General features: G+C 50.5%; 4 protein-coding genes across 4 annotated transcripts; all 4 read right to left on the bottom strand.

The window, feature by feature from the left end:
* Positions 1-1,257: 1,257 nt before the first annotated feature.
* On the bottom strand, positions 1,258-3,044 carry BP01DRAFT_301569 (uncharacterized protein; the record flags this gene model as incomplete). The annotated part of the gene is made up of 3 exons (XM_025572033.1): positions 1,258-2,419; positions 2,487-2,508; positions 2,567-3,044. The coding sequence occupies 3 exons, from the start codon at positions 3,042-3,044 to the stop codon at positions 1,258-1,260; spliced, it is 1,662 nt and encodes a 553-aa protein (XP_025429225.1).
* A 1,193-nt stretch (positions 3,045-4,237) lies between these two features.
* BP01DRAFT_106043 (uncharacterized protein) lies at positions 4,238-4,694 on the bottom strand. Its single transcript, XM_025570284.1, has one exon. The coding sequence runs from the start codon at positions 4,519-4,521 to the stop codon at positions 4,291-4,293; it is 231 nt and encodes a 76-aa protein (XP_025429226.1). The 5' UTR covers positions 4,522-4,694; the 3' UTR covers positions 4,238-4,290.
* Positions 4,695-12,933: 8,239 nt separating this feature from the next.
* Positions 12,934-14,715, bottom strand: BP01DRAFT_375622 (GTP-binding protein RBG1; the record flags this gene model as incomplete). Its single annotated transcript, XM_025576901.1, has 10 exons — positions 12,934-12,953; positions 13,030-13,150; positions 13,204-13,560; positions 13,620-13,957; positions 14,052-14,122; positions 14,216-14,252; positions 14,333-14,410; positions 14,479-14,521; positions 14,600-14,620; positions 14,695-14,715. The coding sequence occupies 10 exons, from the start codon at positions 14,713-14,715 to the stop codon at positions 12,934-12,936; spliced, it is 1,107 nt and encodes a 368-aa protein (XP_025429227.1).
* An 866-nt stretch (positions 14,716-15,581) lies between these two features.
* BP01DRAFT_375623 (uncharacterized protein) lies at positions 15,582-23,967 on the bottom strand (the record flags this gene model as incomplete). The annotated part of the gene is made up of 7 exons (XM_025576902.1): positions 15,582-15,725; positions 15,793-16,426; positions 16,477-17,240; positions 17,472-18,059; positions 19,722-20,486; positions 20,543-21,021; positions 22,260-23,967. The coding sequence occupies 7 exons, from the start codon at positions 23,965-23,967 to the stop codon at positions 15,582-15,584; spliced, it is 5,082 nt and encodes a 1,693-aa protein (XP_025429228.1).
* Between the last annotated feature and the right edge of the window lie 157 nt (positions 23,968-24,124).

Consider the following 24,124-nt stretch of genomic DNA (forward strand, 5'->3'; position numbering starts at 1 on the left):
CATCCGCAGCCCAGGCCAGGGTTGTGTGTACTAGTACCTTTGCTAGCGCCAACCAGCATCTGGTACTTCACCTACAAGCTTTTGGGGGGGGTTGACTCTTTTGGAGTGGAGTAAAGAACTAGGTCAATCTCATTCAAAGATCACCAAGCATGTACCTTCAATGCCCCTCCTTATTATCGATAGAAGAAGACCCCTGATACATACACACACAGGATAAAGTTCAAATCCGCCAAGAAACGATTGCGATGCGCCACGGCTGCTTTCCAGGGACACACGGCGCTTACGAGATCAGGTCGCACTGCTCCACATAGGTCAGTAGTCAACTGATTTGATGACATCAATTTTGAATCATTCACAGGGCAAAGTGATGCGGTGAGTGAGTCTGCGAACATCATCGTCATCATCGTCACCATCATCTCCAAAACGATGTACTGTATGAGGCAGCTGTTCAGACATTGCACCAATGAGAATACAACACAGTCCATCATGATGTAGTATTCTCTTCACCTCACCCCTGAGGTTCTTTCCTTCGTCATGATTTCTGCCATCAATACCATTAGATCAGATCGGGGACTGTGTCTAGGCTCTGAATTGCACGCACACACGCACACGTAGTCAAAAGATTGCAAAATCGAGGAGAAATGTCTGCTCTCTGCGCGTACAGTGCAGTTTCCAACTCTGATTGTTCTATGCTCTGAGGAAAAGATAATAATCAAAATAATAAGAAAAATGAAAGCCCTGTCGAAATTATAGATATTACACACACACACACACACACACACACACACACACACACACACACACACACATACAAGTTGATATCCTCAAACACCCCGAAATCCCGTTCCCACCGAGTTGCCTTTCCCGTATGTATGATGATTGAGGTTGCCCTCTTCTGGTGTACCATATCCCAAGTAGTAACTTCTTTTTGTCTGCCCACCCTCAGTCCCTCTCCCACAGTGTTATTATAGGGAAAAGACAAAACCATGATGAAAACATCCAGACATGGCATGTGAGATGCAATAATTAAGATCAGAGTGCCACCCAAACAACAAAAGGAAATGTGATATCAAGATGCTGGAAAAAAAAATAAACTGCAAGAGATTACCCAGAAAAGAGGGGGGAAAACATTTGTACTATCAATGCTGCACTTCGTATGTCTCCGCCCTGGTCTGCGCGGTTTGCAGCCTTGAATGATGATACATCAGTCTGAAGAGGGTCACCGCCGGTGAATCTGTCGGTCTCAATGGGTACCGCTTAACCCATGCTGTGAATGCTTCGTTTCTTGTTCAGAGAAGGCACATCTTCGTGCTCGTCGATTCGAGTGAGTCCGCCCGGAAGCGTGCCTTGTGATGGCTTGGTGAGCTCGAGCTTTTCCATCAATTTTCCAATGGTAAGATAGTCTTCTGCCACGAGGCCGGCCGGTTGCTGCTTCAGATAGCTCATCACCAACTCCAGCGCCTTCCTCGCTTCATCTTGACTTGGGGTTCCCGGTGAGTTGACGGGAGACGCGTTGGTGGACTTGGAGAATGGCGATGGGTATGTGGTCTTGGGCTTGATTTCCGGGTTGCTGCGATTGCGCTTGATCGTCCCCACCGAGGTGTCCAGGCCCGGCAGAATCTTTTGGTCCGGCTGTTCCTCCATCGAAGTTGCCTCTTGCATCAGGATAGATTGTCGGAGAGCGGCCTTTGTCAGTTCCTCGGTTTCTTCAAGTGAGAGCAAGCTGGGATCCGCCGTGCCTAGTGGAAAGGTCTGGCTGCGGGGTCGGTTGGAGCTGCCATCCACCGGCGAAGTAAGGGACTGGCTCGTAGGTGTGAAAGGACTGTCGGTGACTAGGGTAGAGGTTGGGCTCGTCACGCCTGCGGAGAAGGTCGAGGATGTATCCAGCGAAGTCGTACTGTGGCTATGAGCATGTTGAAAATCTTCCGTCATCTCAGCCAAGCTATGGGTGAACTCTGCTCTGATGTTCTCATTGCTTTGCATCGGCGAGAGTGGGGATGGGCTGAGGAATCCCGTGGTCGATGTGGGGGACAGGATAGTCGGAGAGTGGATGGCAGAAGCCAGTGCCGAGTCAATGCTCAGACAGGTCGGACTCTCCGAGTCACTCTTGGCACTGAGGGAGCCCTTGCGGGACTTGGCTCCCATGAGGTTGTACTTGCGTTTGAATTTCTCGAGCCAGCTGGTACTCAATACTTTTTCTTTGCCATCTGGACTGCCGCATGTGCTAGCAAAGAAAAGCGCCTTTTCCCGGATCTTCTCGTCGTTGAGAGGGTAACCCTGGCGCTGATAATTTCTCGCCCAATTAGAAAGGGCTTTTTCGATGTCTGGCACTCTGCCTTTGGCCCGCTTAATGGGTGAGCGAGTGCCATCATCCGGGTTAAGGTATTTCTCCTTCTGACGGAGAACCTTGGACACAGTACTTCAATCGAGTTAGCAGGAAGCTTGACCGCTTTGAAGCATGCCATAAGTAGCAAATCAGACTTTACCTTCTCTCGACACCAAAGAGTGCTGCAGAGAAACCGGTTAGACGGAGACTTCATTCCAGGAATAGGCATGAACACTGTACCTCCAATGTCGGTCTGCTTAGCGGTCTTGTTCTCCTCATGATAGAGACACATTCGTCGTCGGTCCTCATCCGTGAGGGTACGCCGTGGGGTGGAGCCGCTGGTCGAAGACTTGCGTGGCGGCTGGATAGGTGTAACGGAAACAGTGGCGGGCGATTGTTGGGGCGGTGGTTGTTGTTGTGGTGGTGGTGGTGGTGGTGGCGGCGGCGGCGGTAGAGGCATGGCAGGCATGCCCGCCTCCGAGAAAGGCCCCTGGGTTGTGAGCATGCTAGGCCATGTGTTGGAGGTCATAGTCATTGGCAATGATGCATAAGGTGGTGGAATTGAGACTCCATACGAAGCGTCGAGCGGCAAGACACCGTATCCGAAACCTGGATAGTCCAGGGTGGGCGATTGCTCGGATGGACTGAAACCACCCATATCCACCCACGGTGATTGCGCAAACTCGCTGTCTGTTGCATGTGTGCTTTCTGTTTCCATGGTGAAGGATGGTAGGACAGAGAATTTTTCTTAGACAAGAAATCAAAAGGGCAGAACAAGGGAGAGAGATGGGTTAGGTATATCAGAGGAGGCGAGGGGAAGCAGAAGTGGTGGAGGGGGGCTTTGAGACAAGTGCTCAACCAGAGTATGTGTCTACTAGACAACCCCAAAGGGGTTTTAAAGAATAAAGAACCCGGGGAGGTAAAATCTGATCAATAGCTCTGGAAGAAAAAGCAACGATAGGTGGGAAGCCAGTCAAATAGACGGTCTAGGGCCAAGACAAGGGGAAAAAGTGATGCATATTCAGACTCGAACGGGAGGATCGAGTGAGCTGCGCTGACGGAAGCTGAAGAGCGCATGTATCAACTTTTCAGAGCCACCAGATCTGCGCTCCCCCGACAATTGGCGTCTGATAGGATAGACCACCCCAAGATGGACCAAGAATATCACTGATCCGAGGGGAGGGGAGGGGCGAAAACAGAAGACGTCTGGCCCATATAAGTTCACATGGAAGAACAGGCCGGAAAGGAAAGGGAATCAGTTTCTAGTACTCCGTATCAGTAGAGGAGAGTCAGTCGCCTTTCAAGCGAAAAAGCGGGTCAAGCATGCGCAGCGCAGCGGGTGGGTAAAAGAAAGCATGGAGGTTTTTAAATGGTAGTAAGGGAGCGAGAGAAAGAGGGAGTAAATAGAGGTCGGGCCAGAGCACAGGCACCGCAGGGAAGATCAGGGAATCGACCGAGAAGCTCAGACGATTAGCTTGTTGTACATATCAATCAATTGGCGGAGAGGAGGAGGTAGTAGTAGTTGGTGATTGAGTGGAATGGAGGAAGGAAGTAAGTCAGTCAGTCAAGTGAGTGTACGGAGTAGTAGAAAAAGGTAAGAGGTAAGAGGTAAGTTACGATCGGTACGAGTAAGTCGTAGTTGAGTTGATGCACTGGTGAGGAGAAGATGAGGAGAGGAACTGAGGAGGCGTCAGTAAATTCCATCAACGGTCCAGTCTCCGTCCGCAACTCCGTTTAACTTTGGCCTTTTCTTTTTTTTTTTTTTTTACTTCCCTTTTTCTTTTTGGCTCTTTTATTTGTTCATCATTTAAATTGTTTGATTGATGATATCCATTTGATTATAACCGTCTATTATTGATTTAATTTGTCCTTCAGTCTCTTCTGCACTTTATTTATCTCAGACCAAGAAAACCCGACCTGCATGGTCCATTTCATCTATCATCTATTCATCTATCCATCCATTTTCACCCGGTTCGGATCCCCGAATATTTCTGGTCTATAACCAGTGGTCTGTATAGCCTGTGCGGCAGATTCTGATCAACTTTACAGATGGAACAAGGCAGCTTGAGCAACAATGCGCCAGTCTGGACTCCGGAGGAAGCTTGCTTTGGAATCATGGCCGATTCATATCTGGGCTGCCCAGACCGCACGGCACCAGAGCTAGTTCCTCTTGTGGCAGAGACACGAGGATGCATGAAATCTAGGTATACTCCGAATCGTGACCAGATTTGATAGATTCATTTGAAGAAATTGAAAAAGACATGGCGCATGCATTTCTGGATTGGCTGGTCGGAATTGAGTCCAATGCGGAAGAAACCATCTCTGATTGGCCAGGATCTAGATTAGAGGGACAGGGATCGACTCTCGGGTCCAAATACCGCTAAAGGGCCTGTATTGTGTTGGTACCACCTCGTGTCAGGTAAATCTCCGTAATCTTCAGTTCATGCTTACTGACTGTACGTAATTCAAGCAATGGAAGTCTTTGCTCTCCTCTCGACCGGGGCCCAGCCAGTCTTCATCTTCTTTTGCTGTGCTGCCACCCTCCCCCTCCCTCTCCTTTCCCTTCCGTTGCCAACGTCTTCTGTTTCCGGGTGGGCATACTAGGTTGCATTCAGGCTTCGCTTGAGCTTGATCTAGCATGGCCTCCGGCTGGGGGTCTATTTCCATCGTGGAGCACGCAGCAGCAGACACTGTTACACCAAAGGAAGGATCCAGGTATCCGAACCACCGTTTGGCGGTCTGCCGTCATACTAATATAGGTAGGGATAATACTCCCCTCCCTCCCCTCAAAATTCAGTCCAGGAAAAGCCTGTACATTTAATGGGTGGTGGGGAGGGAAAGGGGGAGGAACACACTTCTTTTCCCACCATCGCCGTTTCCCCCGCCCCAATGATCCTAGGTGGAGCCAGGCTCCTAGGCCAAATCATAGTAGTCCCCAGAAAAGTCCGATGGAGGAGTCAAAAACCGATCAATTCGTCCATGAATCATGCTCGTTTCCCCTTCATCCCTACTCTCCTCATACTCAATCCTCTTTTCTTCACTACTACTACAGTTCGGAGTCTTGAGTTAAGCGAATGCCCGGAGACAAGCCCGAGATGGACAACATAATCCGCACCTCACACCATAAGCTCCCGTGAGTTCAGCGCGGCCCGGGTGGATGAATAATGTGTTGGAGAGAGACAGCCCATGGGAAAAAGGATAGACCGAGCAGATCTACCTCGGGACGTACATCATGGAAAAGATGCCCGCTTCTCGTAAAGAGTTCTTGTTGATCAACCATGGTTCCCATCGACGGACGGGGAGCGGATCGAGAACCGCTGAACCTAATTGCCCGCATGACATACAGGATGAAAGGCCTTGCGGGCCCTGAGACGGCGCGGAACCCGTCCTCGATAGTCTCTTACTACTAAGCGACGGTCTCACAACAGCTTGTCCATTGTTTTTAAATCTTCCCAGCTGGCCATCTGCGTGGGATTTTCATCTTTGCGGATGGTGGTGGATTTTTGCCCGCACCCAACTAGGTGGTCAGGTTTGCTGCTCACCTTCACTCGGTGAAGAAGTGGGCCAGGGGTAAGCTGATGAGGAAAGGGTCGAGAGGCGAAGGTCCCCCTTCATCAGAGCACGGATCCTCGGGAAAATGGCAGTGCCTGCCCTGAGAAGAATAAAAGCCCAAGGAGAACGAGGCCAATGGGGAGGACATCATAGAATGTCAGTTCGCCTTCGGTTCCGAGCTTCATGAGCAGAGGAGGGAGGAGTGCACTTGGGCGTACCGGTATGTAACTATTTAGAAGGTGGGCTCCCCGATACTAGCTCGTATATACTACTCCGTACAGAAGATCTCGTTATTGAGACGACGACTGCGCCGAACGACCCCATCTGGGTCGTCAATTCATGCAACCAACCAACCCATGGAACCTTGAAGCTGTATGGGCAGGTTAATCACTCCAGTGAGTCCAGTCAGAGCAGCGGGAAAAGGGCGATCTGCACGGTCATTTGTCACGCGAAAACCGTCAGGAGATACGGCAGGGGAAATGATACGTCGTAGGTCGATATTTCGTTCTCATAACTTGAGTATGCGTAGGCTAGACAAGGGTCTTGATCCTATCACGATAAGCACAGACGGGCATGGCTCGGTCAGGCTTTAGATGATGGAGCTGGGAAGCAGGCTTTTGGCGGGGGGTGGGGGCTTGGTGGGAAGCGATAATTGAATCGGTTCCTACCCTCGACTGGGTAAGGTTCCGTTCAGCACCGACATTGAGAGCCGACGAAGAGAGGAAAGTAAAAGTAAAGGGAAAGGGAGCTCTGACCCCTTCACGGTCCACTTCTGGTACCCGCAGTGGTCCACCCCGGCCCGGCAACCTAAGCAATACTATATTGTAATTAATTTATACTGTGCACGGAGTACTATGTACGGAGTCGGTCCATTGGAACTAAGTGAAAAGGTACGGTATTATTCTCCCAATCTCATAATTCGAGCACCACCCTCAATAGATACTAATAATCATACATAATAGAAGAGACACTTCAAAATAGCGAGCTACATGAGTCGGGGCCACTTATGACGACAAAGGATCGATTTCCCGCTGATACTGTACTAGTCAATGAAGCAACTGGAGCTGTCATATTGGCACCACCGGACAGGGTTCTTCTTTTCTGGGGAGGTGTTGAACGTGAAGATTTCAAGATAGGGATCGGACATGAATGATTCGACTCGACGGAGGGCAAAACTCTTCCTACTTCCGGTTTAGCGTTCTGGCCACTGCGAATCATGGCAAGCAGGGGAAAAATTACTGGGCATCATCGACCCGCCACTGATTGGAGCAGAAGATCACTCAGAATACCTAGTACTTACTCTTAAGATATTCTCGATTGTTCCTCTTCCCAATATGTCTGCCGATAACAATGATTCGAACGTGCAAATTTCTCTTTTGCCTGTACGCAATGCAGTGCGCACAAGGGAAAGTCTACCTAGCTGGTACAACCCTCCCTCAATTTTTCTGCCCGTATACCCTGGATGGTCTCCACGGCATCCGACATGTCTTTCATGCAAGAGCAGCCTTACCGGGGCTTTCAAACAGCACACCGTATTGGTACTAACTAAAAAAGGGGGGGGGCTGGTACCTAAAGTTTCCAAGTGCTAACCGGTCTTAGGCAGTTGGGGTGACGGACGGGACGGAGGGAGGAGAAGGCGGGAAAAAAAAAACGTGACTCTGAATCACTGCTGGGTGAATCCGCCCCGCTTGTTCGGATGAGACACCACGAGGGCTGCTGCTGCTGTCAATTAGAGTAACTAAGTGATTGTATGTAATACATATCCTTTCATGACTGATGCTTATGAAAGACATTCGTATGAATCTCGTACCTATCATCATCATTTTCGCTTACTTCCCCACATGAAGGAGTCGATGGCTTTATCTAATCCATGGAACCGATCTTATTGTTGTTCCAGTGGGCAGCAGGTATCGTACTGTACTATACCTCAAGAGGGGTCATCTGCTTGAGTGCTTGCTTGTTCTCAACTTCATCCCGCCAGCGAGAACAATGCAAGTTTGACAATCGGATAGAGAGAAAGAGAGGTCGTGATTGTTAGAGACAATCATCAGAAGAGAACCCACTTCAGTTCCCAGCGCGCGCAAATCGACCAAACAATCCGAAGATACGTCATTCCATATTACACGCCCATTCGGCTTATGATAGAGCAATTCCGACTGGCCAATATTCCACGCAACCGGAGGTTACAGACATACCAAGGCGAGGGTTGGACAGGCCCGACAGACAGAAGAAAGACAGGCCTCGGGAAAAAGAAGAGAGAAGGCAAAGGGAGGCGACGAAGGGGGGGGCCCAAAGGGAGTAAAGAAGGGCGCTAATTAATATGCCAGGCGGGCGTGTGATTGGCCCGATGGGATCTGCTGAGACTCAGGGCTCTCTGCATGGACAAGGTTGGGAAAAGTGGTGCGACGTCAGGCACCGAATGAGATCGTTGGAGGGGGTCATGATAGCCTTACCGTTCTACAAGGCCAGAGCAGTCGACATCTGTCAGGTACGAGAAGCCATTGCAGATGCCGGAAGGCTTCTGCCGTGTTCTTAATCGCATATGTAACGTGTACCAGGTACTTTGCAGAAGCGACGTCTCACTGCGACGGGCATGCATCGATCTCTCTTCCCCTGCCTCTCCCGGATTCGGGAGGTAACAAGTAGTATCAGCAGGTGTGTGGTTGATAAGTTCATCTCCGTCACCCGGGGCTGCCCGTCCGGTCCCGGTTCCAAGCAGCCGCGCACGCGCCGATTGAAGATGGCGCGCACAGGCGATGGGTTCCATTCGTACCAAGGGAGGTGAGAAAAAAGCCCGTTGAAATGAAACGGAAGTAACCCGAAGTCGCGGGAAAATGAAGGATGACATCAGGCGGGCGAACTCCGCTGCGGCGGTGTGGTGAGGTGAGGAGGAGATCTGAGGGCCAAGGGTGGAGATTTGCGAGATTCTGAGGGAGAATGCAGGGAACTAATTCCAGTTCGACAAGACTACTGCAGCCGATGTTGCCCAGATCCAAATTAACCCCCTCTCCTCCCCAAACCAGCAAGGGCAATGCAGGAGCTCAAATCCTAAGCCCGTATTCGCGCATCGTGGGTTCGTCATCATCACCACCACCGTCGCCACCATCATCTTCTTCTTTTCTTTGTAGTCGCAGTACGCCGTAGCCGTAGTTGGTGTCAAGCAATCCAAGCATTTTTTTTTCCCAACCAGCCGGTTTGCGAACGCGACCGCAGAGTACTTCTTTGTTTCGCCCTTGCAGTCAGACGGTGTGAGATCAACCAGCCCCAAGCCATGGCGGTTTGTGTGGCAGTATCTAGTCCGGGCGACATCGGCGACATCCGCGATATCCAGGACAAAAATGGAAGACTGGAGAGAGTGGACCGGGTCAACGGGGGTTAGAGGAGCTGATTGTTGCTTGAAAAGCCAGACAGAAGGTAGGTAAGCTTGAGCAGCTGCAGATGAAGAGGCTATCAGTGACAAATCGGATGGAAAGAAAGAGGAGGGAAAAAGGGTAAGTTAACAGAATACATGCAGTCCAATGCAGCCTCCACCAGTCCGGGGGGATGGGAAGACAACGTTTCGGTGCTTGATCGGTCAGCTGACCCAGCAAAATCTCACCTCAGTGTCTCGAGTCTGAAGAAGAGGTGAGAGAGTGAAGTTGTTCTCCACTATCCTGGATGCTCGAAAGGACTTCTTCCAGTTCACCTACGCTGCTTCAATCGAACTGTACGCAGTAGTCATCGCCCGACAAGTAACCTCGCCACTACTCACCCGACTTCACTCATACAAATGAATTGCATACTGTGTAGAAAGAAAGGAAGAAAACCCACCCAACGATCCGATGGCGACATGCACTCCGGACCTGGGTCTCCCAGGAATTGCAGACCGCTTCTTTCTCGATAGCATATCCTGGTTCATCAGGATTACAGACCCTCCCCTGTCGATTCCCACCCTCGTGCATGAGCCATGAACATGATGTCTTCTTTCCAAGGCGCTCTTGTGATCAGTCCAAATGCATCGGGTAGATCGAGGACCGGACACATGGAGGGAGCCAAAGCCGGCAGCCACCTTTCTGAAATCGATCTATATCTGGCATCACTAATGGCTGTGACCTCGCTAGAGAAGCCAGAGTGAGAGGTGCTGTATCACAGCAAGTAGTCACCGAGGAATAGAGAGAAATCGCACGCCGTAGCTTCTTAGGGTAGTATAACCAGCGGTAGCAGTAGTAGCAGCAAATAACTTATGACCAAAGAAAATCGAAGGACTGGTCCGAACTACGACTTTGCCCACCCTACTTGCTATCCGCCAGCTACGACCACCTACTGTATAATGATCATCAACCGTAGGTAACCACACCACAACCAAGACCAACCACACTATCTACAACCACATCTACGACCCACAACTCCAACTCCAACATAAAGTCAAGCCTAAACCCCACAGACTCTGTACTACAATGCACTTTCATCATCGTCTCCTTTTACTCGAGAACGCAACTCCATCCCCACTACGAGCATAATCCCATGATTGTTACAGTATACATCCCCTCCACTCCCAAGCAATCAGCCCAATGGCACCAACTTACTCAGGACCAACCAATCCTTGGAGACCAGTGACCTTACAAGACAATACTAGATTCCGGTAAATACCTTACCTGGCAGCTGACTAGTACAGTATACATGGATTGTAGTATCAGTTCCCAGCATCAACCTCTCCCCCTACCAATGAAAGACCCTGAGTTGAAGCCTCTACCCCATCGAATCATCAAGTTAATGATTGCCATTTTTCGGACCCGGCCGCACGACGCGAAGGAAAACCACTCAATGAATCAATCAACTACTACAAGAGAAGAAAGAAGCAGGCGAGGGAGAGATGACTTACCACTATCGTGCATACTACTTTCATCATGGCGCAGACTGACAAGAGTCTACAGACTGGAATTGACTATCCAGCAACGCAGTTTGAATAAAATCGATTAGCTTCAGCCTGAGGCAGCTATACGTCTGGATTTAAAGGAACCCCACCCGAGTACATTCTGATCGAAGCTATTCTCACCCTGCGTGCAGACAAAGTATACTTACAGAGCACACACAACAAGCTGCACGAGCCAAGATAAGAACTAGTAATATTCTACCTACCTACCTAAGGTACAATATATGAGATCAAGAAAACCCCGCTCCAAGAACCCTCAGACCCCCATTATCTGCCAGGCACAAATCCTCTCCCTATGAAGGAGACCCCCCTCCCCCCCCTCCCGAAATAGCACATGCACTCTGATGCCGTAAACCCATATTAGATGGAAACGCATCCAGAGCCATTATCGCTCCTCATCATTCACAGGATGCAATTTCCGGTTTGCCAACCCTCTGCCCTCCCCTGGGTCTATTATTATACAAGCAAATGGTACAAGGGTACCCATTCACTCTCTCCTTATAAAAACCATAATTTCGGATTACTCTTACTCGGGGAGTAGAATAGCCATTGGTGGGTGATTCCCATCCTGTATGCATGTGTTGAGCTTACGGAGGACTCCCAATCCACAGTACATTCGGCCTTCCGATCTCTCTCTCTCTCTGTCTCTCTCTCTCTCTTCTCCATCCTTCGGAGTCGGGCTCAACGGATACCAATGCATAAGACACCGGGCAACGCAACTAACCAGCAAAAAAGGGGTGTATCTGCCAGGTACGGTGCCTACTACCTACCGGTAGTACCTGACGTACCCTCCTCGTCTGCCGATAGCGGCCATCTCAACACGATGGAACGAGAGCAATCAAACATCCCCACAGAGACAGCCCCTTCCTAAATAACAACCTGCCGGCCAGAGAAAAACAGTCGCTACTCCACTCTATTGGAAGGGTTGATTGAAGTTTGATGAAATTCAGAACGATTCGTACTAGACAGACGGACGGACGTGCGTCATAATCGCTAGCTCGGGCTAGTTTAGCTAGTGGCAGTTCAGCTAGTAGCAGTTCAGCTGGAGCCAGACTAGGTAGTCAGTACTACGGAGTACCAACTATAGCCTATAGGACGCAGGTCAGTCACTAGCAGCTCTGCTGTTGCTGGGAAAACGCTAACTACCTCCTTTTTCTCCTCATCATAGCTATGATGATTATCATGACACCTCATCAAATGGAGTGAACTCTGGGGCTAAATTTGGCTCGATCTCATCCTCCTCAGCACTGACGGTATGCCGTCTCGCATTGATCTACGTATGCAGCAACAGTCTGGATTTCTATAGGCGGGGAATCGTCCTCAGGATCCGGGATCTAGGACCAATGTCCGCCGTCGGACGGTATCAGAGTCACAAAATCCTCACCTGGCAATGAAGAAGCAGATGAGAGAATACGGAAATATGAGTTGAAACAGAGTTTCGCTCTTCCGCCCGGCCCCCTTAAAAAAAAAAAAAAAAAAAAAAAAATAGAAAGACATAACCATCCAAATGATGAAGAATAATAGAGATGGTTTGCCAACAAAAGATATCATAATGTATCAGCAGATCCTAAGTACTTGCTCATCCCCAAGAAAATGAGTGGAAACCCCTTAGAAGAATAACATTCCAGCTTTTTGTGTCCAGTCTTAAAAACCTGTTTGTTCTTACTCTGTCCGATTCGTCCTCTCACCAAATCGCCCAGAGACATCCGCTTTGCTAGACCGGGGTCTGCGCATCAGATTACTATATACCATATCAAGGGAGAAAACCTCATCCTGAGTCATGCTCTGGGCGATTCTCCCTCGAACGAGTAGGCACGAGTAATTCCCTCCCAGGGCGACATTTGGCTGCGGACTTCTCGCCCGTGCGCAAGCCCCGTCTTTCCTCTTCCTCCTTTCCCTCCAATCACAAATCCTATGGTCCATCTCGCGGAAATCTGTCACAAGGGCCTGGCTCTTCCTTGGGGCGGCGCTTAATACTTAGGTGGAGAAACACAAAAAGCCCTCTCCCCTTTCCCCCTCTCCCTTTGAATACACAAATCGATTCGAGATTGATCATTGTCGTGACTGCGATTCGCCACTGCGGTGGTCCGCTCAAGGGGGCGGACTTCTCATCCAGGAGGGTCGGATTCACGTTCGGACTCGATTACCGCTTGACGATGGACACTGTGGTATAGCCACTAGAGTTAGTTCTGGAGATCCTAATATTCCCCGGGTAGACCTAGAAGCAATGGGCACGGACCAATATCTTCATCTGCCAACTCGTGTGACAGGCCGACACGCTGCGGTTGGTGCTTGACTGAGCGCCCATAGACAATAGCGTGCTTGAACTGCTCCTTGATTGTGCGGTGAATGGCATTGCACTGGGGTGATTGTTAGAAGTAAGATACGACGCTAGTCGTGCGGATATCCTTACAAAGTCTTCGACCGTGCAGGCATTGGCTCTCAGAACAACGGGGGCCGTGTAATCCGGCGTCTTGCCCTTGGGCTTGGTGTAAATCCGGCGCAAGTTGAGTTTCTCCCACATCATCTCCAGCAACTCATCCACATTCCATCCGTGCTCGGAGCTAATGGGGCAGGCGTTGGGGATCCGATACAGCAAATCCAACTCCTGAATCGTGATTGCGTCAATCTTGTTGAGGGCATAGACGACGGGAATGTAGGCTCGACTCTTGGCTTCCAACACATCGATGAGATCGTCGATAGTCGCATCGCATCTGATAGAGATATCCGCGGAAGAGATCTTGTACTCGCTCATGACGGCTTTGATTTCCTGCGATGCATCAGTACCTGCATTTATGACCGAAAACCCCTGACCAGGAGACGACATACATCGTTGTCAATGTGTGTCAAAGGAACCGTGCTCGTGATGGCGATACCACCCTTGTCCTTCTTCTTGAAAACAATGTTGGGGGGCTGCTTGTTGATTCTGATACCGAATCCCTCCAATTCGTTCTCAATGATCTTCTTGTCGTGCAGCGGCTTGTTGACGTCGAGCACGATGAAGATCAGATGGCAAGTTTTGGCCACAGCAATGACCTGACGACCACGACCCTTACCATCCTTGGCACCCTGAATAATACCGGGCAGATCAAGAATCTGGATCTTCGCACCGTTGTACATCACCTGTCCAGGCACAGTCGTCAAAGTCGTGAACTCGTAAGCGGCAGCTGTAAAAGTCCTCCTTGTCAGCTATTGGTGTTCTCTGCCCAAACGCGACCCTTTGCACAGCCAGAGCGAAACGGAATGCAAAAGGAGACCAACCTTCCGAATGCTGTCCCGTCAATCTGCTCATGAGAGTACTCTTTCCCACAGAGGGGAAACCAATGAAGCCACTATCCCGCAGACATGTCAGTAAACCTAATAACCGCGTATACTCCCCATCCCATCGCAATGACCTTCAGATCTGGGAGAGAGAGTAAACATACACACTAGCAACACCAGTACGGGCGACATCGAAGCCAGCTGCGAAACACACACACACACACACTTGTCAGCATCATTGCAGTAATTCCGCATAACCAAGAAACATGGCCAATACTTACCACCACCGCCGCCGCCACCACCACCGGTCGGAGTCAACAGCTCTCGCTTCAGCTTTGCGAGCTTCGCCTTCAATTGTCCTGCACGCTTCTCGTCAGCGCCTGGCCCAATCCCAAAATCAACTCTTCGTGTGATGAGCGCATCCTACCCAAGTGAAAGGCCGTAGCCTTGTTCTTCTGCGTCTTGGCCATCTGGAAGGAAGAGACCGGTCAGTGTGCACATTTCCCTGGCGCAGCGGTTGTCGTGGGGCGGGCTTGCTGGGCGCGAACCTCATCTTCGATTTGTTTGATCTAGATCCCAAAGGTCAAAAGGTTAGCAAGTGCTCTGAAGCTAATCAAAGGGTGTAAAAGGGATAGGGTCCTACCTTTTCCACGGTGGTCGACATTTTGGCGGTTGGTTACGAGTTTCACCCCTCGTATGCGGTAACAATAGAAAAATATGGTATAGAAATTAGAAAAGACAAAAGTCAATGCTTTTGGTGGAACTATTCCGGGTGAACGCCTGGCGCGAATCGACCGCTAATTGGCAGTGGGTGTGGTTGAGAGAAAAGAAAGAAGCGCAGGGAAAAATCTTGGTGTAAGAGGTTGGTTGGTACGTCAGTCGCAAGAGTTCCGACGGTGGTGGAGATACAATCTTTTGAAATTGTGCCCGCCACTTCATTCGTCCGTTGACTCGTCACATGGAGGGGCTCTCGCCTCAGGCATCACCATGCATCGCAAGGCATCAATCAACATGGAAATCAACTGGGTACTCGGTAACTTAGTTGCTGCTTATTTATCGTTGCGCTCCCTGGTTCGAGGATAGAAATTTTCATCGGAAACTTTAAGGCTATCATATAGATAAGAAGATCAATAGACGAGTAACAGCATGGCTTTGTAGCAAAACAGCTCACTAACGTGGTCCTGGACCGGCTCGAATCGAACATCAACAATAAAACACGGATTGACATCGATCAATAACACATAACAATAAGCGCAGAACCAACTCCTCATGCAAAGGCATGTGATAGTCGGAGACTTTGCACCTGCTGAAGAACATACAATGCTATCGATGCATATGCATAATATCACGCGGGGTACTGTACAAATGCCAATGCTCAACAATAATGATCACGGAGGAACAATGCGATACTGAAAGAGACGGTGCTGACTCATCGAATAAGAACAGAAAGAGATAAACAGCGCATCGGTAAGAAAAGGCTGAACTATGGTCGTCAATTGCTAGGAACGGTGCTCGAAGAAAGATAAATAATCAATCATTAGTTCGTTCGCCTGGAGGAGGCATTTGATCTGAAGTAATCGAGCTGCTGCTCAATATCCGATCGAAAAGTATACCTGGATGATCCAAGACTTCGGACCGACGTATTCGAAGCTCTTCGAGGCCGGCTGAAGGATTCTGTGAATTTCCAATATAAGTACGTCACTCGAAGGAGTTGTAGAAAGGCATCGACCGTAATACCCACCCAGTCCTCCTGGCTTGGTATGCCTTGCGCTGAGGGTAGTAGGTCGTCATCAGAGGGAGCCCGTTCGCCAGGTCGCCGACGTATTGGCGCCGGAGTTACGGGCAGGCTGGGTCGTTCTTGCTCGCTCGGAAAGTCTGTGATTCGGACATCCCTTGCTTCTGTGCTCGAAGAAGGCCCAGTGAGAACCTGAACACGTCCCTTGCGAACCTGCTGCATAGAAGATATATAGCGCTGAATCTCGGGGACCTCGTCCCATGCATTAGAGCGAGTGTAGTGTTCCCACGACTCAGCCGGCTCTTCAGAAGCCCATGTCCAAGTTGTGTCTCGTGACTGTAGCGACGGCCCGGGTTCCTCTTCCGCCGTGGATTCCAGCAGAGACCGCGGAATAGTATTTATCGAGATTTGGTCGTCTTCTGGGAACACGCGGGTCGGTCTGGGAGCATGGCTTTCCCAGGGGAACAATTGCGCAAGCTTCTCTGGCTCGGGCCTGGTGCTAGGGACGTCATAGTACATGTTCTTAGGCGCTTCAGGGTAGGATGGGGGTGGCTGGAAGAGTTGTTGATCTTCGGACATGGTGTATGTCTTTGTTTCCAGAGCGAACCCCTCTGGCCTGGTGTTTAAGGGCGGTGGCTCCCTGCGAAATGTTAGCAATACCTTCGAGCAGTGCTCGTCAAATAAACGTACTTTGATGCATCCCATTCGGCCTTTGGAGGCTCAAACGAGGGTTGTACTTCTGGCTTTGGTGATGGTAGACCATGCTGCGACTCGGGAAGAGGTTCTGCTGGTTGGTAATACTGATGGGCTTGGCTCTGTGACTGCTCAGGCCAGGCTTCTGATCCACTGCCTTCATTGCCATAAGGAGCTGGTTTGGCCTGGACGGAGAAGGAGGTTTGATGGGTATGCGGGTGAATATATGCCGCCACATGCTCCTCTCCACGTACATACTGCGGAACAGCACTCCTGAAAGGAGGTGGAACGTGCACAGGCCCCGCTTGGGGTTCCATCTCACGATGCATTCCCTCGTGGTGACCCACCCCATGATGTGTGGCTTCGTGGTGCGGTTCCCAATGATGTTCCTGGGTGCGGTGTGTGACCTCGTGGTGCGAACTTCCGCGTTGTCCATCATCACGATCTATTCCACCCTGTGCCGTGCCATATCCACCTTGGTCGGCTGGCCCGGTATAGGGCTCAACTGGACGGGGTGTTCCTTGGTACTCCCTGTCATGGTGCGATACTTCATAGTATGACTCACCGCCCTGTCTTACTGGATGCGGTTCCGAACCCTTTGGGGTGCCTTCATGAGGAGCCTCTCCTCTTGGTGGGTCAATAGGACCTTGCTGATGAACATGGGCATGCGACCTCTCAGGAGCGCCATATGATGACTGGACAGGTACCGAGCCAGTATCATGAGCGGTTACTGCTCGTTGTTCATGCTCTGGGTGGGGCACCTGGTATTGTTGTGGTTGTGGACGTTGCGCGTGCTGCGTATCATGGTACGCAATAGCAGATGCGCTGTCATGAGCATGTTCATGAGGTGGCGCATGGGGTAGTGCAGCTGTATTACCTGCAGAGTTTCCCAATTGGGTATTCTGGAAAAGGAACTTCTTCCCAGACACGTCAACAGGTATCTGCACCACCGTTAGTCCTCTAGACTTCGAGTACGCAGAGCAGATACTCACGCTCACAACAGGACGATAGTGACTATCATACACAGCCCACCAACGTCCCAGTAATTTGTTGTATGGAGAGTCCACAGGTTGCACCTGCCGGCCCATATTCCACGGCTTCTGAGCGCCAATGAAATGAATCATACTGATAGTACTTTGAAAATGGTTGTAGGCCGGGATGTACTGGTAATTGGCACTTGGAGTGCAATTGTACGTGAAGCTTAGCCGATGCCAATCACGAAAGTGCATGTTCAGCAATCCCTGATCAGCGCCATCGAAACTGATGCCCCGCTCAGCAAGCGCTCTCAGCGCAAAGTAATCCTGCAAGTTGGGACGAAGCACCATGACACCGCTATTGAAACAATCAGGCCAGCCCACATCTGGGGCGGCTGCGAACTCGACATCCAACTCCAATAGCTCATCGGGGGCTCTGACCGCGACGATATCGCAGTCGAGATAGACGATGCGCTTAAACTGTGTTTGGCGCCATAGCTCGATCTTAGTGAATGTGGCGATCAGGTCCGGTCGGTCCATAAGCCATAGGTTCGCCGGGGTTAGGTTCGTCAGCGGATTCACAGGGATTAGTTCGTCGTATATAATCTAAATCGTGAACCCTATTAACGGCGTTCCATTCGAGCTCTACGAGCGACCTTTGCAAACAAGCTCACCAAGATAGGTCAAAAAGAGGGGGAAAGAGAGATACAAGAACCTCATACCTCGAGTTCCTGAATGGTGGCCGGCTGTAAGCTATCGGGTGTGTAGAGCGCCACCAGCCTAGCTGTTGACCCATTGTCGCGCAGAGAATGTGCAAGAACCACGGCACCTATAGGAAAGGAAGATCGGACAATCAGAGAGAACGATCCAAGCAGTGTTTTGGTGAAAAAGGCGCCATTAGAATACCCGGAAGATAATGATCACTCAACAGGAGCTGTTCAATTGGCACGGACAATCAGCGACTGGGCCGACAGAGCTGGAAACGGGCAAGGTACAAACAAGTGAGGTGGGACATACCGTGCAATACACAGCGCTTTCGGTGAGTGCCATTGCGGCAAGTGGTCGGCGCCGCGCAGTCCGGAGAATGGATCAACTATTAGTGGAAGTATGGCGATCAAAATGCGATGAAATACAACGAAAATGAGGGTGAGGGTAAGAGAAAGGAAAAAGAAATGACAAAAAGGAAAAGAAAGGAGCTTGGGGCACGAGGTACACCTTTTTTTCTGGAGGTGCGTCGGGGTCGTCGTCAGTAGGTTACTTACTTAGTTAGTACGTAGTAGTAAGTAAAGTCAAGTAGTACGGGTGCGGAGGAGGAGAACGAGGATCTCCCCTCACTCAACAGAAAGATTGACTGACGTTAGGGGAGACTAAAACCCCCCGCCCGCCCGCATAGACGAACAGCTCCAACGCTTGGTTACCCCAATCGGCATCGAACCTCATCACCACGACGCCATATTCCTTTCTTCCTCGAGTTACATGGAATTGAACGAGTGGATATGATAAAGTAGGGAGTTGAAAGGCAGGTGTGGCACGAGCTCTGGATGCTTCCCAGCTCAGGTCAATTAAGGCTGGGAGATTGGACACTGAGAGACAGATGGAGAGATGACGGGGGACGGGAAAAGTGGGAAGTGGGAACAGGGAATAAACACTCGGGCTAAACTAATAGCAGCAAGCACTAAGACAGCTTGGTGAGTACTTCAGAAGTAGTAGCTGCACGCGGCCGAGTCTCGCAATTAATCCATCATAACAACACCCCCGCTCACACCCAGCACTGACACGGTGCCAGTTTGACACCAAGCCCCTTTGAATCTATTCAATAATAATCATCGATCTCATTTTCCCGATCCTGTCAGCGCTAGAGAAGGTGTTGTGTAGCAGCAGACCCAGATCCTCACCAAGTCTCGAATCCCAATTGACTTTCTTTCCGTTTACCCCCACCCCCCTTGCAGTACCTTGATTTTGGCCCAATGCAGGTTTCTCCTGAGTCCTGAAGCTCTCTCATGCACGTACTGTACAATCCAAAGAGCAGCACGATGTGAAGTATCCTTGTAAGAAGAGTCAGGTTATAGTCTATACTAGTTCGGTTATAAGAATGTGACCGTATGAGCCGAAGTTTAGACTTAATTTACATGAATGTCGAGTCAGTGATAGATAAGCCAGAGAGAACCAAAGAGTCAAGGCACAATTGAGGATCCGCTTCAATATGTACCCGTCTAAATCCTATTTGCGAGCAGTCATCTCGGCCTTGGGAGAACACTTCTGCAAGACTGCTCCAATGTCTTCCTTCTCACCATTGCCCGTCCATTCCAGGGCTTTCTCCAAGGCAAGCTGACCTTGTCGCTCCAAGGGGGTAAAGTGGCCCAGACCCGGCACCACGATGACTTGGCTATCTCGTACGAGATAGTCCGAAATACCATCCAGGCACAAAGCAGGCTCCAACGCTATATCGGCTTTGCCCCAAATGATGGTTGCACTAGCTTTCAAGGACCCCTTGGGTCCATCGGCAAATAGACCAGCTCCGCTGCTGGTGCGGTGGGCCACCTTTGCATCTTCAATGCTGTGCAGGTGCGCAATCGTCTCGATCGACTTGTTCCAGCGCCCGAACGCCGTGTTGTCCCGGTAGTAGGCAGTCATGTGCTGGAAGCTCAATTGCCCACGGTCGGCTTTTATGGCCGCAGGATACGTGTCGCCCTCGGCGGTTTGGGTTTCGCACTCCGCCATGGACGGGCCTACAGTGCTAGCCATGCACTCTGCAGCATCCCGAGGGCTAAACTCATGTTGGCCGTACGAAGAGCGGTGCACGAGCTTCAGGAACGAGTAATTGCCGCCTCGGCCCAGATATCGAACCAGGAACAAAGGCAACTTCATCGCGAAAATGTATCCGGATCGAAGCAATTGTCGGCCAACGGGCTGCAGAGTGTGGACCACTTTCCAAAGCGTCGCGCGGGAGTGGATCGGGTCACGCAGTGCCGTCTTGAGCATCTTCAGCGATGAAGACAGGCGGCGGGCAATGTTGGCCTGGGCGAGGCCAGGCTACAGGCTGTTAGATTGGGTGGAATTGACATGGTACTCTTAGAGGGCAAACGTACAATTGGGCCATTCGTCAAGATAAAGCGGTCTGCCAGTTGAGGAGCCTCGGAAGCCAGGCGGGTCGAGAGCACACAACCCCAGTCATGTCCAACAATAATAACCTTACGCTGCCGCGCCGTAGTATCTGTGTCGGCACCATATTTGGCTCGAATTGCAATCACAAATTCCGTCAGATTCTCGAGCACCTTCGTTGCAGAGTATCGCTCAAGCCGATCGCTGCCTCCATAACCGGGCAAGTCGACCGCAACTAGGGTTGCAGTATGTTGGAGGGAAGGTGAGGCAAGAATGTGGCGCCAGATAGCCCAGCTATCGGGAAACCCGTGGATGAACACCACCAGCGGCCTTTGTAAATCGGTGGCGGGCTGATGTCCGGGGCCGTCATTGCAGACATAGTGAAATTTGAACCCGCTGCGCAGGGTAAGGATATGGTGACGAAAGCCTGCCCAGCTCTGTGAAAGGTCCCAGAGTCGATTGCGAGCTGCGATGGTACCGAAAGAACGCGGTGAGCACTGAACGAGACAAGTACTATACGTGATCAGGCTCTTAGAAGAAATCGGTTCTTACCGAGTTGCAGTTCGAGGGACTCCTTCTCCGTAGTTTGCCTGAAGAAATAACCCGTAGTCACAGCACGAAGTCCATAAAGTCCGAGGCTGAAGAGTCCATAGAAGAAGATCACGCCTGACTCCACGATGCCAAGTAGAGAGGCTGCCATGGTGACTGACTGAACTATGCCTTGAATCTGCCCAGGCGGGCTTCAAAGGACAGAGGTCTGAAGGGGATGTTATAATATAGTGCGTATAGTAACGATGTAAGAAGAAGAAAAAGACCAAAGAAGAAGGGGCAAAGAAGGGACTGAATCAAAAGAAGAGAAGACAAGACACCGGCTGATAAGGGTGCATTGAAGAAGAAAAAAAAGCTCCGAGGTAAATCATCCAAGGTAAAGAACTGAAGCTCCTTCTCCTAATCTACTTAGACAGTAACGGGCACTAAATTAGCCACCCGTGGATGGGATGGTCTGCTTAGTGTTCGCCGCTGCCAGTCATGGTGCGCCGCTGGGCCGTTGGCCCGCTGTTGCCCACTTGGAATCCACCCACATGCGATTTTTCAGTGGGAAAAGCTGCCATCCACTACGTAATAATCCCCGACTGCCCCGGCACTTGTTTCACTCAGATGCACCCTTTTTGTGCATTTCAGACCGAAGAGCCTTCATGAATAAAACAGGGAGGTTTCCAGAGATATTATGAAAGCCACCGAGCAGTGGTGAGGTCCTTAGCGAAGGTGCCTGGATGAACCCAGGTATCATTATGAAGTTCTTTTTCGTGGGTAGAAATATTTGCCTAGTGTGACCCAGTATGGCGTCAATTTGATCCCCACGGTGTATGTCTAACGTATGTCTGCAGAGTCAAACACAAACACGTGACATTCAATCGGAAAAGCCGTAGCAACCGACCAAATAATGGAACGCTCGGGGATATCATAAAGAATACGAATACTGTAAATCAAAAAGAGGCAACATGATGATAAGACATAGGCAGGCTACAGCGAGAACCCCAGGTTCCGCCTGTTGTCATCGACAAGACGTCCATACCTGGTCAACACACATCCGATGGTCAGCAGCTGCAGATGCACGCAATGAGGCGCAAACTTACTCTAGCAACAGCCTGAAGAACCAGACTTCCATATCGTCTGAGCGAAGAGCTTTGTGAGCCCACTCACGGCTGTTCTGGGCAATCCTCGGGGCTGTGGTTGCGCCCTCCTCATCCTCGGTGAAATAACGGACAGCTTCCAGATAATCATCTCCGGTCAAGCGCAAGGGAACATAGTGAGCCCAGGGTTTGAGCCACTCATCATGCCATTCTCGGAAGATGGAGATCTTATACACTAAGCTTTTGCTTCGTAGGAACGCATAGAAACGACCACTGAAAGCATTGCCATCAATGTCAACCAAGTGTCGATTCGCCCAAGCATCTTGCTGGTCAACCGACTCTGCAACCCCGAAATATTCCCTCTGCGCGGTGCAGTCTTCTGCGTCGCATTGCCCAATGTACGTGAAGTGAATGTCGAAGAGGTCAGTTAGAGATGACCTGTCGATCTCAGTAGGTGTCCACTGGCCATCCTCTCGCTTGGTAAGTACGTTGGCTGTGTCCCGAGCGTTCACATTGCGCACGAATCGTTGGCGGTGTTGGCGTCTCCAGCCTCCCGCGCGGGAGTATCCTCCCGTGGTAGAGCCTCTCCAGTACATCTTATCTAATTTACTGTTCCAATCAAAGTCCCGAGCAGCCTCATACGGCACCTTATCCGCATAGTACCAGGGACTTGGGTAGAGTATGTCCTGATAGCTCGAGATCTTGCTTTGAGAGAAGACGGGAAAGAGATCATGAACGACCTCAAATGTGTTGGGCCGATCGAAGAATCCATATGTATGCCGCAGAGAAGGAGTGTTGCAAATGTCCGTGAAGGCGGTTGTGTTCGCGATAAATCCTAACTCGCCCAAAGCATACATATCGATGTCATCCGCCGGGTCCTCGACAAGCGAACGGACGGGAGAATCAACTGGGCATGATGATCGAGAATAACTCCATGTGGATTGATGTGAGAATCGGCTGAAACGGGTGGTGCGCACTTCATCGATACGATCGCCTTTGTTGAGGTCCGACGGTCGATCGGACCAGGCATTCTTCGGCGTCTCAGTCAGTGACGCATCTGGAATAGCACGCTCTCGGGCAACCATGACCAGCCGTTGGAGGTCTTCACTCGGCACAATCACTCGTGGTTCGTCGTGGGCATTGAAGACAAGGTCCATGTCAGGTAAGTACTCTGCAAAGCTGCTGATCATCTGCGCTGTAGCACTGCGCTGCCACTTCTGTTCATCGGTCCCTCCCTCGGTCAGGGAAACGGACCCATTCCGGACCAAGACCCCTATCATGGAGTTGTCGAAGCCGAGGGTCTCGTGGGCCCGCCCACGGATGGTTTTTGGTTCCAAGGCCCAAAATGGGAGTAGGGAGTGGTAGATGGTGTCATACTCATCTATCAATTGGACGCCCTTGGCTTGAGCAAATTGAAACCACTTGTCAAAGTGTGGAGGTGGATGCATTCCATAGCGACGGCGGTATTCTTTAACAGCCTGTGACAGAGTTTTGGATTGGCGGGTCCGTACTTGATCAAATTCTTGACTTGCATTCTCGCTTAATGCAGCGATCGGATGTTTTCCTGCAGGCGTTGAGACTTTGTGATACGTTGACTGCTGAAGAAGCTGTTCGTTTAGCGGGAGCTCGGGCCGTTGCAAATCGGCTGATGGACGGGGATCAGGCAAGGGCGAGAAGCTCGATGTGTCTGGCGAGGAGTTGGAGCTTCGTACGAAGATCAAAATGAGAGACACGAAGATGAAGGTTCCTAGCCAAACTACCACCCGTTGCGATCGCATTCTGCTGTCTTCTGAAATCCGTGCATTAAAGAGAGGCCAATCTCAGCTTGAGTCAGTAGTTGGCAGTGTGTTTGTTTATAAACACTGCGGGAAAGTGGGTGGAATTGCAGTGCCGATTGAAGCTCTTCTTCACAACTCAAGGTTGCTCACCGCAAGA

The sequence above is a fragment of the Aspergillus saccharolyticus genome (assembly GCF_003184585.1).
Source record: "Aspergillus saccharolyticus JOP 1030-1 unplaced genomic scaffold BP01scaffold_28, whole genome shotgun sequence".
NCBI classification, from domain to species: domain Eukaryota; kingdom Fungi; phylum Ascomycota; class Eurotiomycetes; order Eurotiales; family Aspergillaceae; genus Aspergillus; species Aspergillus saccharolyticus.

Bases quoted from the DNA above. Each gene is read 5' to 3' on its own strand.
- BP01DRAFT_106043 (XM_025570284.1), bottom strand. From the start codon at position 4,521: ATGCATCCTCGTGTCTCTGCCACAAGAGGAACTAGCTCTGGTGCCGTG.